General features: G+C 39.2%; 1 protein-coding gene across 1 annotated transcript; it reads left to right on the top strand.

The window, feature by feature from the left end:
* The first annotated feature begins 697 nt into the window (after window positions 1-697).
* On the top strand, window positions 698-22,298 carry LOC146974179 (hexokinase-2-like). Its single transcript, XM_085797276.1, has 11 exons — window positions 698-782; window positions 2,948-3,061; window positions 10,317-10,479; window positions 10,991-11,139; window positions 11,741-11,860; window positions 11,959-12,054; window positions 12,624-12,723; window positions 13,342-13,525; window positions 15,658-15,813; window positions 18,712-18,945; window positions 21,878-22,298. The coding sequence occupies exons 2-11, from the start codon at window positions 2,948-2,950 to the stop codon at window positions 22,077-22,079; spliced, it is 1,518 nt and encodes a 505-aa protein (XP_085653402.1). The 5' UTR covers window positions 698-782; the 3' UTR covers window positions 22,080-22,298.
* Window positions 22,299-24,108: the final 1,810 nt, after the last annotated feature.

The following is a 24,108-nucleotide window of genomic DNA, read 5'->3' as shown; positions in this document are numbered from 1 at the left end:
ATAATTTAAAAAACATGTTAATCTGATTAAAAACTGATGATTAAACTCTCTGCTGATGAAGATCATGACCTGTGACTGAAAGCCCAGAATAGCTCATAAAACTACATGTGAGTGTTTCCCACTGTTCAGTAGCCTATATAAACATAATAAGCATGAACAGTCATATTTGTCCATCAGTTCATAAAACACTTAGCCTACATCCAATCATAAAAAAAACCGTATGACATGATAGCGCCTTTGACTTTTCTATTATATTATCAATTATTGTTATCTAATGTTGGCCAAGTGTCATCAGTTTCACGTGGTTTCCAGTCTATCTTTTAATTGTGAAGTCGTGTAATAATCACGTTATTGTCATGTGTCAACATTTCTCACTTCATGGTTTTTGGGGGGGAGTAAAAGTTGGAGTCAGAGCGCGTGACAACAGTTTATTTAGCTATTTTTTCTTCATTTTTGTGTGTGTTTGTTTTTCTTGTAGACAAACTAACACCATATGACAGCATTAGATGAAGTTAAACCCGGTGTTCGTGTGATCGGTAGTTTCCGTTCCTGATCGTAAAAAGCGCTGCCGCCTCCGCGTCCGCGTCTTCTTCCTCCGCTCGGCGAAGCGAAGCGCATCTCCACATGTTGCGACATTTAATGATGAAGTGGGTGTAAACCATGGTGTAAACACACACACACACACACACACACACATACTTACACACTCTCTCACAGCCTCAGTCGGTGAGGAAGTCGCCTCCTGTCAGTTTCAGCAGCAGCAGCAGCAGGACTTTTTAAAGGTGAGTAACAACAACTTCTTCTGACAGTTTTTTATTTCCTGCTATTGTTTGAGCCTTGAACTAATAGAAACCCAGGCTATTCTTTTACTTAGTTTTTATTTATTTAGCCTATTAAAACTTTTCCTATTGAGTCTGGGTGCAGGTTTCAGTGAGAAGCTGCTGAACTTTATTGCAGCTGCAGGAAACAGGGACCCTCTGCTTCCTATTTAAAGGACCCCTAGGCAAACACACAGACATAGATTAGCTGCTGTGTGTTACCTCGCATTATTACTGTAGCTAGTTGTAGTAATGGAGGCACATGACCGACTGGTCTGGTGTGTTTGCTGTCAGTCAACTTCAGATCAGATCAGTCAAACATGTTGATTGTTTCTGTGTTTGTTTTAAATGGGTCAGACTCGTCAGAGGGGCCGGGTGCACAGGTCTCAGGTGATGGCTCGAGTCTGTGCTGTGATGGTCTGGGTTTTGTGGTTTTTTTTTGTGTGTGTGGTGTTGCGTTAAAACCTGTGTGAAGCAACGGATGGGCTGTGTCCTCCAGTCTCAGCCCAGGTGTGTCTGCCGGGGGCGTGGCCTTTACACTATAAGCCTGTAGGTGCATCCAGGTGTGTTGCATTCAGGAATCCTGTGACGTCACCTGTGGGCGGGGTCTCGTGGTCTCATCTCATCAAACCGCACTGGTTCCTCTGTAACTTGATCTTTAAAGAGGTGTCACGACCTCTGTGTTTCCTCAGGGCTTTTTTTCATAGTTTAGATGATCTGAATGACTGCCACTTAAAAGTCTATCAATCAATTGGTAATTTTAAATAAGAAGTTAGAATTGTTCACTTTTCCTATTAGTTGGGATTGGTTTGGTTTGCTATCACTGCTAGAGCTGGAAAAACATGCTAATTTTTTTTATTTTTCAATGCAGCTATCAAATTCTCATTTTTTATTTATCATGTTTGGGTTTTATTTAGCAGAGTAATTGACCCGTGTTGAAATTTGTCATGTTAGTTCACTGCAGGCTGTGGTAGACTGCCAACGTTTTGAATTAGCTTAATTAGCATGTTGCTGCTTATTTTCGCTTCGCCCCCAGTCAGTTGTCTTACACTAATAAATAAATACATAAATTAAATTACTGATACTAAATATTAATACTATATACTATATATATACTTAGCTTCTACTTTGCCCATAGGTTTTGATGGCTAGCATGTCAGTAGCCTAGGCTAGGTGACAAGTTGCTAATATCTGTTAAACATGTTAATCATTCCTGTTTAGCACTGGTAAACATTTACTTACCAGTTTTAGGTTTAAAAAAAAACTCCAATAAATCTACTTCCAGTTTTTAAACTTTAAATTCTGATCTTTAGATTAGCATTAGCACACAAGCTACAAGCTAGCATGCTGTAGCTAACCTGTAATAGCCTACTGCTATTTTATAACAATGTTTTTCCTGTGTAATGTAAAAACCAGATAGCAAAACAACAAAGTCTGACTTTACCTAAACTTTGACAAAATGTAGGCTACAGCAACTGGGGCTTAAGCTTTGACGATTTAAGCACTCATTTGAAAATATTAACATGCTAAAAGAAAACAGTTAAGCAAGTGGAGGATGAAATGATCTCCAAAAGACATAAAGTTACAGATGACACATTCACTTTGCATTATAACCCTAACCCTAACCCAATACAATTTTTATTTTTATTATCATGTTTTACAGAAAAGGAAAATGTCCCTCAGCAAGGTTGGGCCCCCCTGCATAGTTAGCCCCCCCTTTGGAAACTATCAGAGTGTAAATAGTAGGCTAAAGATCTTGTCTGATACCTTGGTCAAGCTATCTGAGAGCTAAGTCTCCTGGATTTCCCATTCTTTTGCAGGCTGCTGCTTTGTTTCCCCTTTTTACCCTAAAACGGTAGAAAACAGAACTGATATTGCTTAAAATATTGCAAAAGAGTGTTTCATGTTTACCTTTAGGCCCTGTCTTTTGGAGATCATTTTTATCTTCCACCTGATGAACTGTTCACATTAACAGAAACACTTTATAGGCCTCTATAGCCTACCTACCTGTAAACCAGCCTAACGACATTCCCGGCCATTGTTCAGCAGTGTTGTGTTTAATTATTGTTGGTGGAGCCAATTGAAAATATAATTTTCTCATATTTGACATTTTAACTTTGTCTGCACAGATGAGCACTATAGAAAACGGCGAGAGCATCAGTCAGGGCTCCAAGAAGCCCAGGTTGAGTGGAGAGACGACCCACCTGCACGTGGACGGGATCCCCTCGGACACACTCAGACAGGTACGAGTCACCTGCAGAGGTCACACTTACTTCCTGTGTTGAGAGACCCACTGTTATTGTTGTTGGCAGTACGACAAACACAACCTTCATTATTTATGTGTAAGATTTCAGTATTGGGAGTAGTAATAGTTATTATGTCTATGGAAAAATGGTCAAAACTTTCAAAATCCTCACAACAACTAGTTTTTAATTTATAACGGTTGCTAGTTGTCCTCAATTCAGTAAATCAATAGGTCACTGATGCATCATAGGTGCAGAGCCGGCCCATGCAAGGCATAAGTTAACTAAGCGCTTGCTTAGGGCACCTGCATGTTTGAGTAATGATTTCTATATGAGCAAAGATATAGCCTATTATTGTACAAAAACCACAATTTAATGTCAACAGAGTGCTGCTTTCTGTTTAAATCTAATGGCTGATGGATTAAATTGTGAGGGGGACATCAACAGTGCAGGAGCAGCAACACAATAATCCACACATCCCTACATACCACAGACATACATACCCAACACAATAATATTGCACATTCCTACATACCACACATAAGTACAAGTACTCGCAACAAAGGTTAAAAAGGACACATATAAAAATAAAATTAGTTAAAAACAGGTTAATAGAAAAAGTTATGGTGGGAGTTACCTGTTGGGAAGTCGGATAGAGACATCCAAAGATTCATATCCCTTCAGACCAGGCTTTTGAAAAAAGAAATATGAATATGAATAAAAATATGGCTCCTGATATTATAATAGTCTGTGGACATCATCATCATTCAACTTTTTCATGGTCTGGTGTTAAAAAAGCAAACTAAAAATTGCAAAAAAAAATAATTGAGAATCGTTTTGAATCAAGAATCGATTTTGAATCGAATCGTGAGACACCCCTAGTTTATATGGCTTATTTGGGTCATATTTAAGGTGCTTCTGTACTGGACTGTATTATACTGAACATTATGTCTTATGCATAGCTGCAACTAAAACAATTTTTTTTTATGACTTACGTTTCATATGAAATCGACGAGAGAGCTGGTAACACTTACGATTGGTTGAATCACTAACGTTTAGACAGGGTTAGAGAGATCTGCAGACTGTTGCATTTCAGTAGAACGGCTGTGTCGTGAATGCTAGTCGGTTGGTGGTTGACTGTGTAAGTCACGTATCACTTTGATGTGAACTATTTCCATTTTACTTTCAATTTTACTTACTGGATGTGGTTTAGCTGCCTGAAAATGTGTGAGGGGAGTTGTGCAGTAAATGTTCTCAAGATTGTGACTGTGTCTCAACCACAAATGAAACAGAGAAAAGACTTATCATGTGTCTGTCAGCACATGCAGTGGTGGTTCTACTTTATATGGTAATACCCTCCTCAGAGACAGAGACAGACGACATAGCAACAGGTGTGTGTGTGTGTGTGTCTGCAAACTCTGAATGGGAATGCAGAATGTTTATCATAAGATAAACACACATTTCAGGACCCTGACTTGTATCATCAGATAGATCAGATGCTGTAGAATAAAGGGTTGGCTATAGGCTGACAATATAATCATAGAAAGCTGAAAATCTCAGGACATGTCTGTTCTGATCTATCTAATTTTGCTCAGGGCCCCATGGAGGCATTGGGCCGGCTCTGGGTAGGTGGTTTATGCAGGCAAAATAATTCACTGTACAAAGATGCCATTGTGTTTCCTTCATAATTTACTCAACCCAACAACAAAGGAACAAAGTGATCATGTTTCCTGATGCTTCTCCTGCTCTGGTAAACAACCCCAGGCCCGCCCAGGTGCATGCTGGTCCTAAACCAGTCTAACTTCATAAATAACCAAATTTAACTAAAGTACATTGCCAGATTACCAAAAAATATATAGAAATTAATGAATAACAAATTATTGAAAGTGACCAAAAGATAATGTAAAAATCAGGAAACTGCTTGATTTGACAGCAAATAGTAAACATTTATTAGAATGTATTAATACATGTATCAATATTTATTATTCATATTTCATTGTTTAATACTTTTTTATGACCATGAGCTGGAGCCAGGTCTTTTTAACGTCGTACATTCGTCTTGTCTTATGGACACAAAAGAGGAATCTCTCACAAACACTAAAAGGATGAACTGATTTCTAGGTTTTGGTGGTCAAAAGGTCAAGTTCATGTAACCTCAGGAAAACACATCGTGGCCTTGTGAAAGTGAAACCTCAGTCATGTGTTGAAGTTGAAACTTAAAATTTGCTATTTACGCACAAAACTAAACTTGAACTCCAGAATGAACTGAGTAGAAGCTCAGTATGTCAAAGTAACAGTCAGTGACCTCACAAAACATGAGTTTATCTCAAACAACTTGAAGAAATCTCTTAACGTGTTGGTGGCCAAAAGATTTGATGTTTTCATTTATTTACTTAAAGCCCCAGTAACTTATTTGTCTTTTTATTAGCAAAAATCAAATATGTCTTTCATAAATACGTACTTCACTGAAGTGGAATCACACCCGCATACAAATGAAAGCTTTCTCGTACCTTAGAATGAGTTGTTACAAGTCGTTACCAATACATAAGTGGGCGACGCACTGGTGCACTGGTGTTGCATTCAGGTGCAGTCAGGCAGACGGCCGTCGGCAAACCAACCAGATGTCATTTTACTCCACCAGAGAAAGACGGTAAAACGTGGGTCAGGTAGACAACACCACATCACCATGACAACATATTGTCACGCCTGTATTGTTTTGCCTCGTGCTGGCGGACCACTTGTTTACATAGACGCTTGTTTATCCTGTTACATGCAGTGTCTGTTGTCTGTCTGACGTCTGCCCGATTTCATGTGAATGCAACATCAAGAATACGTTCAGATATGCAACCGCACCGCTGGATGGGCGGAATTCCTACACACTATACCTTTAAAGTGTTTCTGTTGGGAGCTGTAGATGTGGAGGCTGATTGATGATGTCATGGTCATATAATAATAATAATAATAATAATCCATCCAGTATGTGGTGACATAGAAGTGACTGAGTTAGTGTGATTGTGTAAGAAAAATTTCCATCCCGTTCAACTCTGTGGGAACAAACTGTCTCTGGTGGGAAGTGACTGTTGGAGGAGGCTCGGATTAGGAAATCACAGAGTTTATATCAGAGTGTGATTCATGCATGAGACGGGACAACGTGAACCGTGATGAGATGTTACTCATGATGTTGTAATGAAAGACTTGTGGATTTTTTATCCTCATAATGTGAAGTTTGTCACGTTTGCCTCAGCAGGACAAAACAGAGAAGTCACACCCAACAACTTCCCTCCTTCACTCCTGCATGTTTCTCTTTTCTTTTCTTTTTTTTTTGTTTTTTTTTACATTTCGTCCACATTTAAAGTTGCAGGAGCAAGACATTAGCACTTCCTGTCTGCAGTAATGAGGAAAACCTAAAATAGAAATAAAAACAAGAGGTTTTGAAGCCTCATTATTTCTTTATGACTGGAATGGATCAGATGATCAATGATTCAAATGATTGATCCCATCTGCAGCTCACAAATAAGATAGTGATTATTTAACCTGTTAATCTGCCAGTTATTTCTTTAATCAGATTAAACTGTCTTTAAAATCAGAAGAAAAATCATTCTCGTTATAAATCCAAAAAATAATCAGGTTACAAAGAAACTTATCTGATCCTCAATCAGAAACAGGAAGCACTGGTATTTCCTTTTTTAAAAACTTTAAAAATGACTGAAACCACAACAAGAAAACAGTTCATATTTGTTACAGAAGAATTTAAACATTTAAACATTTCTTTTAAACATTAAACATGTTTAAAGGATTTTTTTTTTTTTTTTTTTTAGCTTTTTTCATTTACTTTAGTTGAAGTGTGTTGAATTGCTGCCTATTGTTGCTGCTCACACAGTTTTATATTGTTTGCTGCAGAAAGAGTTCAAGTCAGTTTAAAATAGTCTTTTTAATAGTGAAGCGTCATGATGCAGGAATGAAGTCGTGACTCCTCCTCCTCCAACGAGCGTGTAGCAACAAGACGGGAGTGAGGAAAGAGAGGGGGAATAAAAAAATGAGTCTGGAAACAAACACGTCTGTGGAAAAGTACAGGAAAGAAAGAGAAGAAGAGGAGGAAAGGAGGAGGACAGAGAGGAGGGCGTGGGTATTACTGTAACACTTTTATGCTGGGTTGTGCAAACATGCAGACACTGGTCCTGGTCCTGATCCTGGATCTGATCCTGATCCTGGTCCTGATCCTGGTATTACGCCTTAATTATTGCACAGTGTCTTTACAGCACCAATATAATAATAATAACAGTAAAACTGATACTAAAACTTCAGGTGTTGTTACATTTAATATAAAAAAAATGATGGAAAACATACAAGCAAAAATTAGAGGAACTGAAAAATTGAAAATGTTCTGTTAAAATAATGATGGAAATTACATGCAACTCATTAACAGTAAATAATGGAGTAAAAATTAGGAGATTTGTCTCATTGTGTTGCTTTTGCAGCTGTGTCTGTTTATATAAACACAAACCTGTAGGCTCCACCACACATCTGGTCCAGATGTGCATCCAGCTGCTGTGTGGCTCCACCTCCACCACCAGCACACTTAGCTTTGTTGATCGGCCATGTTGTTTATTTTAGGCTGTCTGCGTGCGTCTCTTTCTGGCCGTTTGATCGACTTGTCCCGATCAGATGTAATGGACCTGACTGTGGAGGAGCCGGTGGCTGTTGAAACTCGTCTCTGTCAGACCGAACACGGTGGAGAAATAGCAACCAAACAAAACAATCGCTGTCTGAACACAGACTCATTGTGCTGCGGTGCATTCAGGGACACTGTCTCAACATGTTGAAATTGTCCTCTGATGTGAAATCATCAGGTTACATTACCGTATTTCATATTTTCAGATCCAACCTGGATTTTATTTTTCTTATTGAAGTATTCCTGCTCTTTGGGTGAAACTCAGAGCCTCAGCTTTTATCCTCGTAAACACAATTTATTTAATGTGATTGTGACATTTAATGAATCTGAATTGTAATCTTTGGTGCAGAGCAAAGTAGAAGTACAGAATTATGACACATATTTAAAGGGATAGTTCACCCAAAATTCAAATTGCACTCATTATCTACTCACCCTCATGTCGACTAAGGGCTGGGAGAAGTTTCAGAGTCCTCCGTGACTTCTCTGAGTTACAGGGGGTCTCGGCGTAGCAGTGCATGTCCATATAACGGTTGCAAATGGATACCACTTTTCTTCGTAACAAAAAGACACACCAAAAAACATCCAAATACCTCCATGCTGCTCGTATGTAATGTCCGTCTTGTATTGAAGCCCCAAAATGCGAAATTGTTCAGAAAAAAAATTAAATAAGTCTATATTTCAAGCTTGTTTGTAGCGGAAGCTCCTCTTCCTGGTCCGTCCAAATCTCGCGCGATTTGCGCCGGCGTCAGTAATCGCACTGACTCTGAAACTTCTCCCAGCCCTCAGTCGACATGAGGGTGAGTAGATAATGAGTGCAATTTGAATTTTGGGTGAACTATCCCTTTAACAGTATGTCCTAAAGTTTATGACTCTCCACCTATGCCAAAAAAAACAAAAAACAAACTACTTTATGAGCTTTAGATTCAATACTAGTTTAATTTATAGTCTCTAAATAAGACGTGTCATCCGGACACAGTTGTGAAGTCAGGTTTGTTGTCCTGGTAATGTGACTGGTTCAGACACACACCTACACACACACACACACACACACACACACACACACACACACACACACACACACCTACACCTACCTGTGCAGGGTGTGTCAGTACCTTTACAATGCAAAAAAAACTTTGTTCAAAACCAGTTTCATTGCAGTCAAAAAGTGCAAAAAGTGCTCCTCCTCCTCCGTCCAGGCCCTGACGAGCCAGAGGAAACTGGAGGAAAGGCAGGGCGGAGTGTGTGTGTGTGTCGGGGGGGGTCAACACAACACAACACAACACAACACAACAACCAGAAACACATGGCGCTAACAACACCACAGCTCTACAACGCAACGCTCATCAGGAACATGAGCCTAAACAAAAAAAGGAAACCTTTTCCATAGCAACAACAATCACAATCACATGTCTGAACTTATAAGTGAAGGTTGACCCAAGTGCACTCGAACGCACCACGCCCACTGTGTCTATCTACTGTACTGCACTCATCAGCCTCGGCCTTGATAAAAATCAGTGTTCAGTGTTTTTTCCAGCTCTGACAGGAAACAGGAAGCTGAATGTGAATAGTTGCTGGCATCTCCAGAGGATCGTTACACTCAACCTGCTGCACCAGGCGGCTTCTTCCTGCACCACCGTCACCGTGCTCCTCTCACACATTTAATTCAGCAACACACGCCTTTATTAGGAATTTGAACACACACAGGAGCTCAGTGCGTTCAAGATCTCTGCTGCTGCAAACAGCTGGTTAACTAACAAGATAAAGAGTTAATGACTGAGTATTTAGACTTTTAATTAGTTCAAACCAGAGTTAGGCTGTGTAGATGTTTCCAGTGTTAACGCTGATCTGAGCTGATTTAGAAACTGTTAATTAAATGAATGAATATGAACAAACTGGTGTGATTTTCAAATGTTGTTCAATTAAGTTAGTAGGAGTCATTAACTCACACACACAGGCACAAACATCTCACTCAACTTGACCTTTGTGTGTGCGTGTGTGTCTGGACTGTGAGGAAATGCTGCCATCTTGTGGACAAACATGTGGCCTCTGGGATTTTTACTTTATGTTATAAACAACAAAACTAAGACAACATTAATATTTTCTGTTCATAAGTGGAAAAAAAAAGTAATCATTACTCATTCCTGTATTTATACGCCTTCAAAAACAATAGTTTACAAGAACGACACAAGAACCCAAAGGAAGGAATAAGCACTAAAACAACATAAAATACAGACTGAGATAAAATGATGAAGTTGTTGGGTAAGACAAAAGGTAAAAACATCTATAAGAAGAAGTAACAATAGAAAACTATAAAAACAAGCATGAAAATAAAGGAACAATAAGGAATATAATTATGATATTAAGGATAAATACAAGATATAAAAAGAAACACAGGAGGCAATACAAATATGTAGAAATAAATGCAGCTACAAACTGAAAGTCAACTGCAGTTTATTTGTTTTTTTGCATCATGAAATGTTTGATTATCACCTGTTTATAGATGCTGATCAGTCTGACTGCAGAGATACACTCAGAGTGTCAGAGTGTGTGTTTATATTTATCTCTATGTGTGTGTGTGTGCAGGTGGAGCGCTACCTGCAGAGTTTCCATCTGTCTCTGGAGAAGCTGCAGGACATCTCCGCCCGGCTGAAGCGAGCCATGGGCCGAGGTCTGGGGAAACACTCCCACCACCGGGCGGCGGTCAAGATGCTGCCCACCTTCGTCAGGGCGACGCCAGACGGGACGGGTGAGAGGACGAAGCTGCTGCTGATCAATAAGCTTCATCAGTTACTTAAAATCAATAATATAATATAATCAGGACGTTGTGATTGCCATTTATATCAAACTGTGGCGTTTCGACTTCTTTCCTCCTGTTGTGCAACTTAATTTAACTCAAAACACATCAAAATTACACAACAGCATCTGCAGATTTCCCAGCATGCACCATGCCTGAGTGCATCTGTATCAACCAGGTGTTTCTCGTTACAGAACGCACAGTTCAGAGTTCAGACTTTTATGTTCATTACGCCTGCAGACAAAACTCAGGGCTGTAAAAAAAACAACTCTGTGATCCTGTTTTTCCATTTGAACATCAAAGATAAAACAGCAAAACTAAAAAATACATCGTAGATCTGTGATAATGAAACACTTCCTGTGTAAACGAAGCTGAAAATGACTCTCTTTCTTCCACCAAAAAACAACAACGTCTTTGTTATTTATGGTTTGTGGATTAAAATCACGTGTTTGATGTGTTTCAGAAAAAGGCGACTTCCTGGCGTTGGACCTGGGAGGAACAAACTTCCGAGTGCTTCATGTGCGAGTGGTGGAGGAGGAGCAGAAGGTGCTGAAGATGGACAGTCAGATCTGTGCCATCCCCCAGGAGATGATGCTGGGGACGGGAGATCAGGTGACACATCAGCAATATAAATGTGTATAAATGTGTGTGGATGTATGTATATGTATATATATTTGGATTGTCAATTGATTAAAATATTGAATCGCGAATAATCGCATCATTTTCCATCGTTTAATTCAAAATGCACCTTAAGACAGATATTTTTCAAGTGTTTCATACTCTTATCAACATGGCAGTGGATAAATGTCTTTACTCTATGTAAATGTGTGTTTATTATTATGCAACAACCTGAAACAAGCACATATACTGATACTGACTGAGAATATTACTGTTAGATACTCTAGAAGTTTGTCAGGACAGATACCTGTTAGTAGTGAATGAAAATAAGTTTGTTTTATTATAATGTCAATACCACATGATTAAGATATTAATATTAATACCTATTGTTATCTTAGTAGTCCTTAGCTTGGTCCATCTCTTTTCTGTGTCCTCACCCCTGCATGTGCTTTCTTACTGTAAGTTGCAGTGTCTTGAACTCTCAGGGCCACCGTACAGCAAACCTTTATGTTAGCATATTCTGAGATGTTCCAGATGTCAAAGTTGAAAATATCTGTGTGTGTGTGTGTGTGTGTGTGTGTGTGTGTGTGTCCAGCTGTTCGACCACATCGCCGCCTGCCTCAGCGAGTTCCTCGACTCTCAGGAACTAAAGGGACAAACTCTCCCTCTGGGCTTCACCTTCTCCTTCCCCTGCGAACAGAAGGAGATCGACAAGGTCTCACACACACACACACACACACACACACACACACACACACACACACACTGTAGAGGCTGTTTTGTGTGTGTGTTTTTAACAACCTGTCCTCACAGAGCATCCTGATCCGCTGGACCAAAGGCTTCAACTGCTCCGGCGTGGAGGGCAGAGACGTGGTGCAGCTGCTGAAGGAGGCCATTCACCGGAGGGGGGTCAGTGATCAATAACAAGGATATATACTGTATTATATATTGATCAGTTATACAATTATCTTTGAACTGTCTGGTTTATCATCCTCTGAGATGTGAGACTTTGATGCCTTTTTTTTTTCTTATCATCTCACATTTAATAGGCAAAACGTTTAATCGATTCATAAATAGGTTGATCAATGGATTATAAAAATTATAATTAACTATTAACTATTAATTAACAGCCTAGTCATGTTTTTTTCTGAACCAAAGAGAAATTGTGAAACTCTCAATACATTTTGAGGAACTTGTCTTTAACTCAAGAGCTTCCATGTTATAAATTATAGATTATAGATCATGACGTGATTCAAGACAAAACCATACAGTATGTGAGGTTTTCATGTTATGGATGGATGGATGGATGGATGAATAAATAGATAGATAGATAGATAGATAGATAGATAGATAGATAGATAGATAGATAGATAGGTGTGTAGGTGTGCGGCTTATCTGGCAGTCAGATTATAAATAGGAAAGACATAAACACACCTGTCTTTCTCCCTCTCTCTCCCCCTCTCTCTCTCTCTCTGCAGGATTATGATATAGGCTCAGTTGCCATGGTGAACGACACGGTGGGGACGATGATGAGCTGTGGATACAGAGACCAGAGCTGTGAGATCGGCATGATCATCGGTAATGAGAGAAATGTTAACGAGTAAAGAGCTTCAGGACGTTGTAATATAGGGGGAATATGGGATGTGGGGTAAAAGTACAGGTTACCTCCATAAAATCTGCCCCCCACCACAGAGAGAGAGAGAGAGTTGACTCATTAGATCACTGAATATCCAAGATCAAAGACTAGAACTTCTGTATGAAGTGATGTTAATAATTCATGTTGACAACAAAGAGACAGAAAATAACAAGGAAGACAGAAAAAGATATCAATAAAGGGACACAGAAATACAACAAAGACCGAAAAAATTACACCGAAGTGTCACAAAACAATAACAAAGAGACAGAAATACAGCAACTATAACATCAAAAACAACCACAACAAGTTCCAGAAACATCCATGGACAAATGTTGTAGTCTATGTGCCTAGTGTCTCTCTCCCATGTTTTTAGTTCATGTGTTGTGTATTTGTCTTCCTTGTTTTAAATCCATGTGTACTGTCTACCATCAAATAGGACCACAATGGAAATAAGCCTTTGGGCTTTATTGTGTTTTTAATCCTTTTGAACACTTGTGTAATGTTGTTCAATAAAGTTTTCAATTCAAATCAAACTGAACGCTCTCATTCGTCCTCTGTAGGAACGGGGACGAACGCCTGCTACATGGAGGAGATGAAGAACGTGAAGCGGGTGGAGGGCGAGGACGGACGGATGTGCATCAACACGGAGTGGGGCGGCTTCGGGGACGACGGCGTCCTGAGCGACATCCAGACAGAGTTTGACGTAACTGTAGACAAGGACTCCATCAACTCTGGCGTCCACACGTATGTTTGACCATCGATACAGTGTTTTTATATACAGTATATACTATATGTAGTAGTAGTCTAATGTGAACAAATATGGAGAGTTACACGGAGAAACCTCCAGAGATATTCACTTTATAACACAGGGAGGAGGCTCCTTTTATCATATTATATTATGTTATATTAATATATATTATAAGGCAATGTTAAAAGCAGGAATAATGTTTAACATCCTCCCAAGACGCCTTTGTTTTTAATACATTATAAAGATATTCACAGTTAATGGACTATCTTTTTACAAAACATATTATGAAGAACCTGATTTCTTGATAAAAAAATATGTGCAATTTCAAATTTTCACACCGAGGACCGGATTGGACCCTCGGCCGAGCCGGTTTTGGTCCACAGGCCGCACGTTTGACAACACTGATTTAGACCTTTAGTTGTAGTTTAGATTATCTAATATAATCTAGTTTCTAACTTTAGCCAATGTCTCACTTCAGCCATAATATGTCATTTATTTCACTAATATAAGATGGCATAACCATAAATGTACAGTTTAGCCAACTAATGGTAACTAGTGTCACATTTAATCTTTTAATGGTAGCTAGTTTCTGTCTAATGTTATATAGGGTGACCATATTTTCACAACTTACGACTTTGTAGCGTTCCAGGCAACCCACTCGTGTTTTTCCGACCTGTTTTACCGGTGAAAGTCACTATAACGGCCACTCGTAACTTCTGACCCGTGAACTCGCACCAGATCGAACTGGTACGACTTCACAGGTCGGAAAAGTACGAGTTACGGGCTGCCTTGAACGCACCATAACAGTCCTCGTCGCTACGTCACCACATTCACGCGCATCCCTTGGCTGCACACACAGCCCTGCATGCCGTTCTCTCTCCTCATTGGATAAAAACTGTAGGATACGAGAAAAGTTTTCTCCTCGGCTCAGAGCAGAGCAGAGTGACTGACAGACCCGTGTTTCAGACCAAACACTCTATGTAAGTGATTGCTGTCGGAAGATACAACTATTTAAGACTTATATTAACACAAAAATATCGCTTACTTCTGCTTTAAATAATACTTGAAGTTTACTATAAAGATGTCTCATATACTGTACAATAAGTGTGCTTCATCTGTATAGAAAGTTCAGCTACAACAAAATATCTCTTTATAACCAGAGTCACAAATTCAGGGTTTATTAATGGTAGAAAAACAAAATAAAATAAAATAAACCCTCTGGAATTAAATAATGATGGAAACACTATTCTATCACACAACAACACAACAAACTACTGTTAATATGCTGTGAAAAGCTCCATCAATTTAAGTTCAGGCTTAACAGTCCCATGAAAAACAATGAAAAACCGAACATATTGACGAATTCATAACAATTTTGAGAACATTTACGACTCCACTACATTTATTTGACAGCTTTAGTGAAACAAGCAAAGCGCTGCAAGGACGGTAACGTGTCATTTCACGGTTCATGTTTATTATTTGTACTCTGAGGAAACTGCTTTATTGTGCAGTTTGTGCTGCCAGATTTTAAATCCTGGCTCATCCACACACACAGTCGCCGAAATCCTTGATCGCCTGATGAACAGCTCAGAAAACATTCAGTCATTCCTCTTGACTTCCAATAAATAAACAGCTGAACTACAAAGTGTTTCAGATTTTTTTTATTTTATTTCTTTTGTTTAAAAAGACTATTTTTTGCTCAAGGTCTCATAGACCCCGATTCACTCCCAAGGCCTCTCACTTCAATGTTTTATGTGTTTAATCTCCTCTTAAAGGAACAGTTTGAGGTTTATTTAATTCTCTATCATATGTAACATATACTAATACAATATTATATGTTAAATCTGTGTCTTTTGTGACTGAATATGATTTTTTGCACATATTCAAGGCAAAACTGCTGCTATAATATAATGTGATTTTTTTTTTTTATTGGAGAAACAATTTGCAGCTTGCAGAGTTTTTACATAAACTTAATGTGGACACGCAGTTATGATATAAATAACCAAGTGTTTGAAGATATTTTAGTTCATTGCAAAACAACAGTATAGGCTTTATAATCTCCCCTCCTCATTTCTTTGATATAATTTTGCCAATGCACCAATGTTTTTCCACGTTCTTCCTCCTGCAGCTTCGAGAAGATGATCAGCGGCATGTACCTGGGCGAGGTGGTTCGCCTGGTGCTGGTGAAGCTGACGGAGGACAAGCTGCTGTTTAACGGACAGACGTCGGAGGCCCTGCTGACCCCGGGTCGGTTCGAGACCAGGTTCATCTCTGAGATCGAGGAGTGAGTGTTTTATATTTGGTTTCAAAATGTCTTTAAAGGAATAGTTCACAAAAATATGAAATTCTGTCACTCTCATGCTGATGAATACTAGTTTTTAATTCCTCAAGGTGCATCTGGAGACCCGGGAGGCCCGTTCATAGTCCAACAAAAACTTTATATGAGAGTAATAGCGCCTGACACAAAAACGTCCATAAAACTACATAAAAACCATTTAATATTCCTGCACACTGCTCGTCCACTGCAATCCAAGTGTCCTGAAGGGAGATAGTCCAGAGTTTACCCGAAACAACGTCATTTAGGCAAGTCCGGTCACGTCCACGTGCATCAAGACCGGACTGTTTAGGCTGTAAAAATGTCCTAAATTACGTTGTTTCCAGTAAACTCTGGACTATATGCCTTCAGGACACTTGGATTGCAGCGGACGAGCAGTGTGGAGGAATATTAAATGGTTTTTGTGTAGTTTTATAGACGTTTTTGTGTCGGGCGCTATTGACTCTCATAAAAAGTTTTCGTTGGACTACGAACCGGCCTCCCAGGTCTCCAGATGCACAAAACTACTCCGGAGTATTCATCAGCATGAGGGTGAATTTCATTTTTTGGTGAACTATTCTTTTAACAAACTCTGAATGCACTGAAGTAACATTAAAATGGATACAGGACTGGGGGCACAGCCTGCGACCACACACAACCCAGCGTATCGCAGTAGTTCCTGACCTGTATAGATAAAATAAAAGAAAGATCCATGCACTAAAATTGACAAAACCCAGTAAAGCAATGTACATTTCAATAGAAAAGGAGAGCAGACAGTGTGTAGTTCAAAGTCGGTGCTAATGACCTTGTAATTGTTGTAGATGAGCTCATTATCTCACAGCCTACTACCTTAAAACACCCTGATGTGGTTCATCACTGTGCATCATCGTCATCACAGCAGAAAACACACGAGCAGCCAGAGAGAGAGCAGCTTCATCCTCTCACTGACGTCTAAAGGTTTCCTCCTGCCACTTCCAATCTGTGAGTCACATGCGGCTCCACAGACGATGTCAGGACTCGTTAGCTCTCGTTGACCCTCAGGTGAAGACGATTGTCCCTCAGCTCAGTGTCTCGTGTGGAGGAGTTTAAAACCAGAGCATCTGATTATATTATATTATATTACATCCTGTGCTGTGCATTAAACCAGGGGTTCCCCTTTGCAAACCCACTGACAATACCACCAAACATGTAAAGAAACATTCACTTTTGAAGGTATTTTATTACTTTTATTAATGCAACAATCATTATTATATTGCATTATGGTATATAAATTATAATTTGCAGCAGAGTCTTGGACGGCAGGGCTGTTGGTCTGTTGTCTTTCCTGTCTATTTCTGTTTTCTACCTGTTAGTTTGAGGAGCAGAGCAGCTTGATGTAAGGTGCAAACCACAGTTTATGACGTCATGAATGATATTTTAACTGGCAGGCGATTAGACATGTAAGCACGGAAAAGTAGATTTTGATACATTACATTATATTTTATATTAATGCTCAAAAAATTACAGTTTTATTTTGTTATTTGCATTTTTTTCTCATTTTCCCGCAAATTTTCTGATGCCCCCTGGTGGCCGCCCAGTGGGCCGCGGCCCCCACTTTGAAAACCACTGCAATAAAGGAGGCATATTCTGCATATTTCACTACTTTTCCTTACCATTGAACACCTGCAGAGCAATGGGCTTTTTGCACAGCTCCACTACTTCCTGAATTAAGCCAGTTCCTTTATTTCCTGTCTTACATTATTGGACAAACTGATTAATCCAGGTGTGTCTGACCTGCCAACAATGGTCAGACACACCTGGATTAATCACTCGGTCCAATAATGTAAGACAGGAAATAAAGGAGCTGGCTTAATTCAGGAAGTAGTAGAGCTGTGCATAAAGCCCATTCTGCATGAATTTCAGCTCCAAAAACTCCTTAGCTGCCTCGTTCGTCGTTTGTCAAGAAAAATCCTGATTTCAACCGCTCTGCAGCCACTTCCTGAAACACTTCGTTTTGGCATAACAGCGTAATATGTCTCCTTTAAACAACAACATTCAATCAACACATTTTCATGGAGGCGAGACCGAACAAACCACTGAGTTCACTCTCGCCAGTGTGATTCATGATAAGACACAGACGGTAAAGACACATCTGCTTGAACATCTGGAGCCGATTTATGAACAAAAAAGTGAAGAACTTGCACGATTCGTCCTATTAAAGGGATAGTTCACTCAAAATTGAAATTTCACTCATTATCCACTCACCCTCATGTCGACTAAGGGCTGGGAGAAGTTTCAGAGTCCTGCGTGGCTTCTCTGAGTTACAGGGGGTCTCGGCGTAGCAGTGCATGTCCATAACGGTTGCAAATGGATACCAACTGTCTTTGTAACAAAAAGACACACCAAAAAACATCCAAATACCTCCATGCTGCTCGTATGTCATGTCCGTCTTGTATTGAAGCCCCGAAATGTGAAATTGTCCCGAAAAAAATTAAATACGTCTATATTTCAAGCTTGTTTGTAGCGGTTTGTCAAATTTGGACGAACCGGGAAGAGGAGGAACAATTTCTCATGTTGGGGCTTCAATACAAGACGGACATTACATACGAGCAGCATGGAGGTATTTGGATGTTTTTTGGTGTGTCTTTTTGTTACAAAGACAGTTGGTATCCATTTGCAACCGTTATATGGACATGCACTGCTACGCCGAGACCCCCTGTAACTCAGAGAAGCCACGGAGGACTCTGAAACTTCTCCCAGCCCTTAGTCGACATGAGGGTGAGTAGATAATGAGTGAAATTTCAATTTTGGGTGAACTATCCCTTTAAATGAGTATAGAAACATTATTTTACTGTGTTTTGTGGTGTTGATGTGTCTGTGCTTCTTCAGGGAGGACACGGGTGTGCAGAACGGCAAGAACATCCTGACCCAGCTGGGTCTGAAGTGGGACCTGGTCGACGTCTACGTGGTGCGTCTGGTCTGCGACACCGTGTCCTCGCGCTCCGCCCGCCTCTGTGCCGCCGCCCTGGCAACCATCGCCAACAGGATCCGAGTCAACCGCGGGCTGACCCACCTGAAGACGACCGTGGGGGTGGACGGGACCGTCTACAGGAAACACCCAAAGTAAGAGCAGTCAAAGACGGTTTATAAACCAAGACCTTTTTTTTTTTTTTTAAATCAACAGCTTTATTTAAAAGAAGTTGACAAGTACAAATAGTATACAAGGAACAGTATACAATGAAAATACAGAGAACATGTGCCAGGGGTGATGTTCATTATATAAGAAGGTTATACATATTACAAAGGTCTATGGTTTTAATAGCCTTTTCATTTGCTGATTTGGTGATTAGCTTAAAATAAAGTTCCATTTCTTTTTGAAAAACATAGGGGTTTTCTTAGAAAATTTACTTTTATGAATATGAAATTTTGCAAAAAATAAAAACAGATTTACTAAAAAGTAACATTTTCCTTCTTTCTTGGGATACTTATGGAAACCAAAAACAACATTTTAAGGTTAACATTTCAAAGTAAAATAAAATCTATTGTAAAAGAGTCAATAATAAATTTGCTATGGTCTGCCCATAGTTTTTTTGTGTAAGAGCAAAGCCAGAACAAATGAACAACTGTTTCTGGATGCAGATTACAGAAAGAGCAGTTAGTATTAATAAACCAAGACCTTCCATGATGAGTCAGCTTCCTGTATGCATGTCACCAGAGGCAGCCTGGAGCATGGATGTATTATATTAGGCCTGGAGTGTATTGACTCCAATGGGAAAATTGAACGTGAACACAGGTTATGGTCGAGTCTTTCTCCCCACAGTCACTGAAGTAAATTTTGGACTCATTTTTCACAAGCCACATCTCTTCTGAACAGTTTGACACCAAAATGGTAATTTTCAGACGGAGAGATCCGGAGAAAATCCACTTTGTTCAAGACCTGACTCTGTCTCTGTCTCTACGACACACTCTCGTGAGATTTGGCACAGATCTCCTAGGCAACGTCAAACAAACGGCCGCGAACTCCCGTGAAAATGATTTAAATTATTTTTGTCATGCTAAATATGACTGTTAGTAGTGTAAATATTTAATGTTACCATAAGAAAATATAAATATCTCACTTTCATCTACCTACAAATTGTATAAATCCACACACACGTTCACAGACGAGGTGGGGTGACGGTTGGCCACGCCCATTTAGAGAGACAGGAAGTGAAACCATTTCTATCATTGGAGCAGCCGCTCATGGAGGATCTTTCCATTTATTGAATATCTTTGGAGCAGTGGCAAAGTTGTGATGTGATTGGTCGATGGGTAGTTCGGTCGGTCGGAGCACAAATAACAGTTTATATCCACGTTGAATCATTTTCTAAAGGCAAATCGTCTTTGAGCTCAAAGTCTAAATTAATAAGGAGGAATTCTTGGTCTTTATAGGTGAATATTGGAGAAGATATCAAATCATATTTGTGTGTGTGTGTGTGTGTGTGTGTGTGTGTGTGTGTGTTAACAGGCCGGAGACAGTTTTGGGTGTTGACACTTCCTGTCTTTGTGAGGAGAACAGCGTGTTGAGCAAATAAAAGTCCTGCAACTTCTGTTTCCTCCAGTATTGTCTCCTCTCACATTAACACACTTTTTTAAAATATTAATCAATCTAAAGGAATGCTGTTTGGCGACGACGAGGATCTTATTTTGAAAGAGCCAGTCAAACCAATTTGACAGAAATAGAAATAGCTGTTTTATCTGCATCATTGCATATTTATTAACGGTTCTGAAGGCAAATATGCGATTTCAAAAGTCGCGTTACACTGAACATTTCACACCATCTTCCCGTGCGATATTTCACAATAATTAATGGAGACTGTCCAGTGAAACACTAGGGGAAGGGGAGGAATTTGAGGAATCAAAACCATCAAAATGTGGCTTCTTACTAAAATACGACCAGTGTCCCACAAAAACATAAAGAATTGGGCGGAAAAATGCCAATTAGCTAAACTGAGCTTCTGCAGTTTAGGCAATAATAACGGCTCCGATCACTATTTTAGTAAAATGATGAATGACTGTAAGAGTTAGGCTACTCAAAAAAAACTAAAACATTTTATCGTTTTAACTAGCCCTTGCAATTACACCAAGTAGCCTACCACTAGGGGTCCGAGTCCCCCTGGTTGTCAAACTAATTTTTGCTCAGGGGCCACAAACAGCGCAATTTGATCTCAACTGGACCAGACCAGTAAAATAACAGCATTATGACCTGTTAATACAAAGAACTTTGAATTTCTCCCTTTTGTTTTAGTTCATTATTAAAGCAGATATCAGTGGCACGGCCGTTTCGGCTAATGCTGTGTTCAAGGCAGGCTTTTGAAACCGTAAGTTACATTCCACTGATATCTGCTTTAAGTTAATTAACTATCCTTTAACAAAACATGTTATGAATAGGCTAACCTTAAATTTCTTGTGTAATTTCAACAACAATATTCCTCTTCTGTCTTCAATGTAATTTTCACACTTGGCAAATTCATCCTGAGGGCCGGATTGGACCGGGGGCTGCACGTTTGATACCCCTGATGTACAATCAATTAGGCACGCCCCCCTCCGTTTGCTTGAAAAAAAACAAACATATTTAAAGGAATAGTTCACCAAAAAATGAAATTCATTATTGACTCATCATTAAATTCATTATTGACTCACCCTCATGCTGATGAATACTCTGGAATAGTTTTTTTATTCCTCAAAGTGCATCTGGAGACTCGGGAGGGGGGTCCGTAGTCCAAAAAAGAAAACTTTATATGAGAGTCAATAGTGCCCGACACAAAAACGTCCATAAAACTACACAAAAACCTTGAAATATATATATTTTTGTGTAGTCTTTTTGTGTCGGGTGCTATTGACTCATATAAGGATTTCGTTTCGTTCGTCTCCAGATGCACTTTGAGGAATAAAAAACTTCTCCGGAGTAATTCATCACTGAATTACAGCAAATTTTTGGGTGAACTATTCCTTTAAGAGTAAAAGTGATGCAGTTTGATGTTGAAACATTTTCTCCTCCTCTTCCCTCCTGTAGTTTCAGCGAGGAGCTCCAGGAGACGGTGCGCCTCCTCGCCCCCAAGTGCACCATCACCTTCCTGGTCTCGGAAGACGGCAGCGGGAAGGGCGCTGCCATGGTAACGGCTGTGGCCCAGCGGCTGGCGCTCCAGTCCAGGCTGTTGGAGGACAGCGACGGCGAGGATGAGGAAGAGGAGGAAGACGAGGAAGAGGAAGATTAACGAGACACAGAGTATTGTTTTGTTTTGTTTTGTTTATTATATTTTCATGTTACGTCCTTTTAACACGAGTTCAGTTTCTACTTTGTCTCGTGTTGAGTTTGTTACTGCACATAAAGTTAATTCAAAACTACAACAGTGTCAGTTAGTGAATGAATGAATTAAAGGGAGAAATAATAGTTTATAAACTTTGTGTATTTAACATTGACCTGATGAAATGTATCTGCTGTCGCTCACACATTCAGCTGTTAGCACTAAAAAACAGACAGAATGTGTTGGGAAAGGAGGCGGAGTATTGAAAAGTATTGAAAAAGCAGCTGAGATTTGTTTGATTGATTGATTGATTAATTGTTTGTCAGTCTCTTTGAATAAATTTCGTATTTTAAATATCAAAATATTGTCCTGTGTTCATCAACCTGGGGGGAAGTGGTTGTCGAATCCTAATTGTTTAATCTTTACAAAAATGACAAAGTTCTTTCAGAATCTAGAACATCTTCAGATTTTTGGATTAAAAGTCTCAGCTCTTCATATGATTGATCACATACTGTACAACCTCCTGATCGATTATCTCGCTCCCTCTGACTCTGTTTCACATCTGTCTATAATCTCTGGTATAAACAACGTGCTACAACACATGAGCTGCGACATCTCTACGATACAACAAACGTTTTTTCCAGGGAAACACAAAAAAAGAGAAAAAATGACGGATCTGCTTGGGTCTGATGTTCAGTTGGTGGTGTTTGAAAATAATCTGAGTTTGTTTGGTTTATTAATTATAACAATGTCAATATCACATGACTGGGATACATGTTACTTTATTTTTTATTTTTTTTAACAAACTTTATTGACAAATATATACATAACAAAACTGTTTAGCCAAGGGTAAATCATATCAAAAAATACATAGCCATATAAAGTAAATTAAAAAATTATATATATATCTATACTTATATATATGCAAATACATATATACATACATAGACATAAAAAAGACAATCAATATAAAAACGTAATAAAAAAGGAATATTTTATTAAAAATATTTTTTTCCTAAATAACATTAGGTTTTAGTGCCTTTGGGTTTAGCAGTCCGTTTATAATGGTGCTGTATTGATAAAGGTCCTGTAAAAAAAAATGTGAAGTTTGGTTTGCTGTTAGTCCATTTTCTTTTATGAATGTGAAATGTTCCTAAAAATAAAACAAGTTGTACAAAAAAAAAACAAGTCCTTTTCCATTCTTGTTGTTACTTTATCATCAGCCTGTAGTTTGGTCCGTCACTATTTAGCGTCCCCAGAAACACTCCTGTTGTGACTTCTTGAAGTGCATTTATGACTTGAGTTGAGTCCTCAGGGCCACCGTACATCAGACATTAATTTTAAGATTCAAGAAGATTTATTGTCACCCTGAAATATTACACATAACACCTGAAAGGGAAGGAAACTCAACACTGAGCAACAGTGAAAATGGACAATAAAGAGTCTAAACTGGATAAATATGGTGAAATAAACACAATTAAAACTTAAAAAATGCGATAAGTATTAAATATTCAGTGATTATTCCCCCTGTTCAATGCAGACAGCTGCTGTGTTGTGTTGTGTTGTGTTGTGTTGTGTTGCTGCAGCTCTCTGACACACAGAGGACGAATGGCAGCTGCAGCCTGAAGCCTGTGGTCGCTGTTTTTCTACTACTACTACTACGACACTACTACACCTCTGTGCTGCTGCTGCAGACACTCTGCTGCTGCAGCCTGCTCCGGCCACATGGGGGGTCATTTTTTATTTTTATTTTTTTTTAAATATTTTTGTGAAAGTCAAGAGGCTCTCTCTCTCTCTGGCGGCTCGGTGCCAGAGCAGAGTTATATTTATTAATGCGTCGCCTCTCTGCAGACAAAACCCGCTCCACTGCTGCAGCGTTTAACAGAGAAATGATGAAGCTGCAAAAACCCCAAAGTGTTAAAATGTTAAAATGTTAAAATGTTAAAATGTTAATATTTCAGGAGATGTGGATGAATAATTATCCTCTTTGGCTGATAAA

The sequence above is a fragment of the Trachurus japonicus genome, chromosome 14, assembly GCF_045865225.1.
Source record: "Trachurus japonicus isolate A0001 chromosome 14, Traja_1.0".
In the NCBI taxonomy this organism is placed as follows: domain Eukaryota; kingdom Metazoa; phylum Chordata; class Actinopteri; order Carangiformes; family Carangidae; genus Trachurus; species Trachurus japonicus.
Note: the sequence above shows the minus strand (reverse complement) of the source record. Positions and strands in the feature narration are given on the sequence as shown.

Bases quoted from the DNA above. Each gene is read 5' to 3' on its own strand.
- LOC146974179 (XM_085797276.1), top strand. From the start codon at position 2,948: ATGAGCACTATAGAAAACGGCGAGAGCATCAGTCAGGGCTCCAAGAAG. The intron at 13,526-15,657 runs GTATGTTTGACC...TTCCTCCTGCAG, and splicing joins ATCAACTCTGGCGTCCACAC to CTTCGAGAAGATGATCAGCG. The intron at 15,814-18,711 runs GTGAGTGTTTTA...GTGCTTCTTCAG, and splicing joins TTCATCTCTGAGATCGAGGA to GGAGGACACGGGTGTGCAGA.